Below are 1,430 nucleotides of genomic sequence, written 5' to 3' on the forward strand. Positions count from 1 at the left end.
AAAAATCGAAATAATTAAAATTTTTAAAATTAAAAATCGAATCATACTAAAATAAATAAAAAAATCAAACTAAATTTTTAAATTAATTCGATTCGATCAATTTTTTCAGTTTCAACTTAGTAATGTTGACCTACAAATTAATGCCTTAAAATTTCTTTATTATATTTAAAATTTATTCACAATCGTTTCTTACAATCCAATAATTTAGTTTCTATAATTTTAATAATTATATATAATATATCAATTTTCTTAAATAAATAATACAGTGACAATAACTTAACAATTTTTTTATGATAAATACTAATTTGTTAATTTTTAAATTAAAAAATAAATAATTGATTTTTAAGAATAAATTGTAATTTAACCAACTTTTTGTGTCACTATCTCTCTTATGCCATTGCCAAATTTTAGCCATCTTCAAGTATAAATACAGACCTCTCTCCTTCTGCCCATCTCATCAAAATTTCCCTTAACAACAAATACAATAGCTTAGTTGCTTGCCTTCAAGAATGGCAAATCTCAAGTGCTTGGCAATTCTTGTTTTATTTGTTTCAACTTTGGCAGTTAGTGAATGCAGGGTTGCAAGAAAGGACCTTGGGTTGGACCTTGGAGGAGTAGGGGTTGGATTGGGAGTTGGGTTAGGCCTTGGATTGGGTGGTAGTGGATCAGGCTCTGGTGCAGGAGCAGGCTCTGGTTCTGGATCTGGATCAAGTTCTAGCTCAAGCTCAAGTTCAAGCTCCTCATCCCGATCTAATTCTGGGTCAGGTGGCTCGGGTGCTGGTTCAGAAGCAGGTTCTTCTGCTGGGTCTTATGCTGGCTCTAGGGCTGGGTCAGGTGGCTCGGGTGCTGGTTCAGAAGCAGGTTCTTCTGCTGGCTCTAGGGCTGGGTCAGGCTCAGGAAACGGACATGGAAAATAAGCGCAACAAGTTTAATTTTATTTTGAACAAATATAAGTACGCTACTTGTTAAATTGCTCTTAATAATTGAACAACTATATATATAAATATGTAGTTGTACTGCAGGCTTTGCTTTGAATCTAGATTCTACTATCTTTACTGTGTTTTAAATTTTGATGCAGTCTAAAATATTTTTCATATTTTTTGATGTTTAATACACTCAAAAAAATTAATTAATGAGAAATATTTTTTAATTAAAAAAACTTAAATCATTTTAAGAAAATTAAGTTTTTTCTAAAGGAATTTGTATAAATTAATAATAAATTATAATGTAATTCTCAAAATTCTATTTGATAATAAAATAGTTTTTAAATACATATTTTATTACAACAAGGTTATTTTAAATCTCATTATTCACTTTCTATTTTCACTTTTATATAATATCATAAATATTAATAAAAATTTAAATATGAAAAAATAAATAAAATTTTATAATTTAAAATATATAATATTTTATTTTATTTAAAATATTAT

At 27.8% G+C, this 1,430-nt stretch overlaps 1 protein-coding gene across 1 annotated transcript; it reads left to right on the forward strand.

Annotated features, from left to right (window-relative positions):
* The first annotated feature begins 443 nt into the window (after window positions 1-443).
* LOC110631147 (GPI-anchored hemophore cfmA) lies at window positions 444-1,067 on the forward strand. The gene has a single exon (XM_021778876.2). The coding sequence runs from the start codon at window positions 510-512 to the stop codon at window positions 915-917; it is 408 nt and encodes a 135-aa protein (XP_021634568.1). The 5' UTR covers window positions 444-509; the 3' UTR covers window positions 918-1,067.
* The last annotated feature ends 363 nt before the right edge of the window (window positions 1,068-1,430 follow it).

The sequence above is a fragment of the Manihot esculenta genome, chromosome 14 (genome assembly GCF_001659605.2).
Source record: "Manihot esculenta cultivar AM560-2 chromosome 14, M.esculenta_v8, whole genome shotgun sequence".
Classification (NCBI taxonomy): Eukaryota; Viridiplantae; Streptophyta; class Magnoliopsida; order Malpighiales; family Euphorbiaceae; genus Manihot; species Manihot esculenta.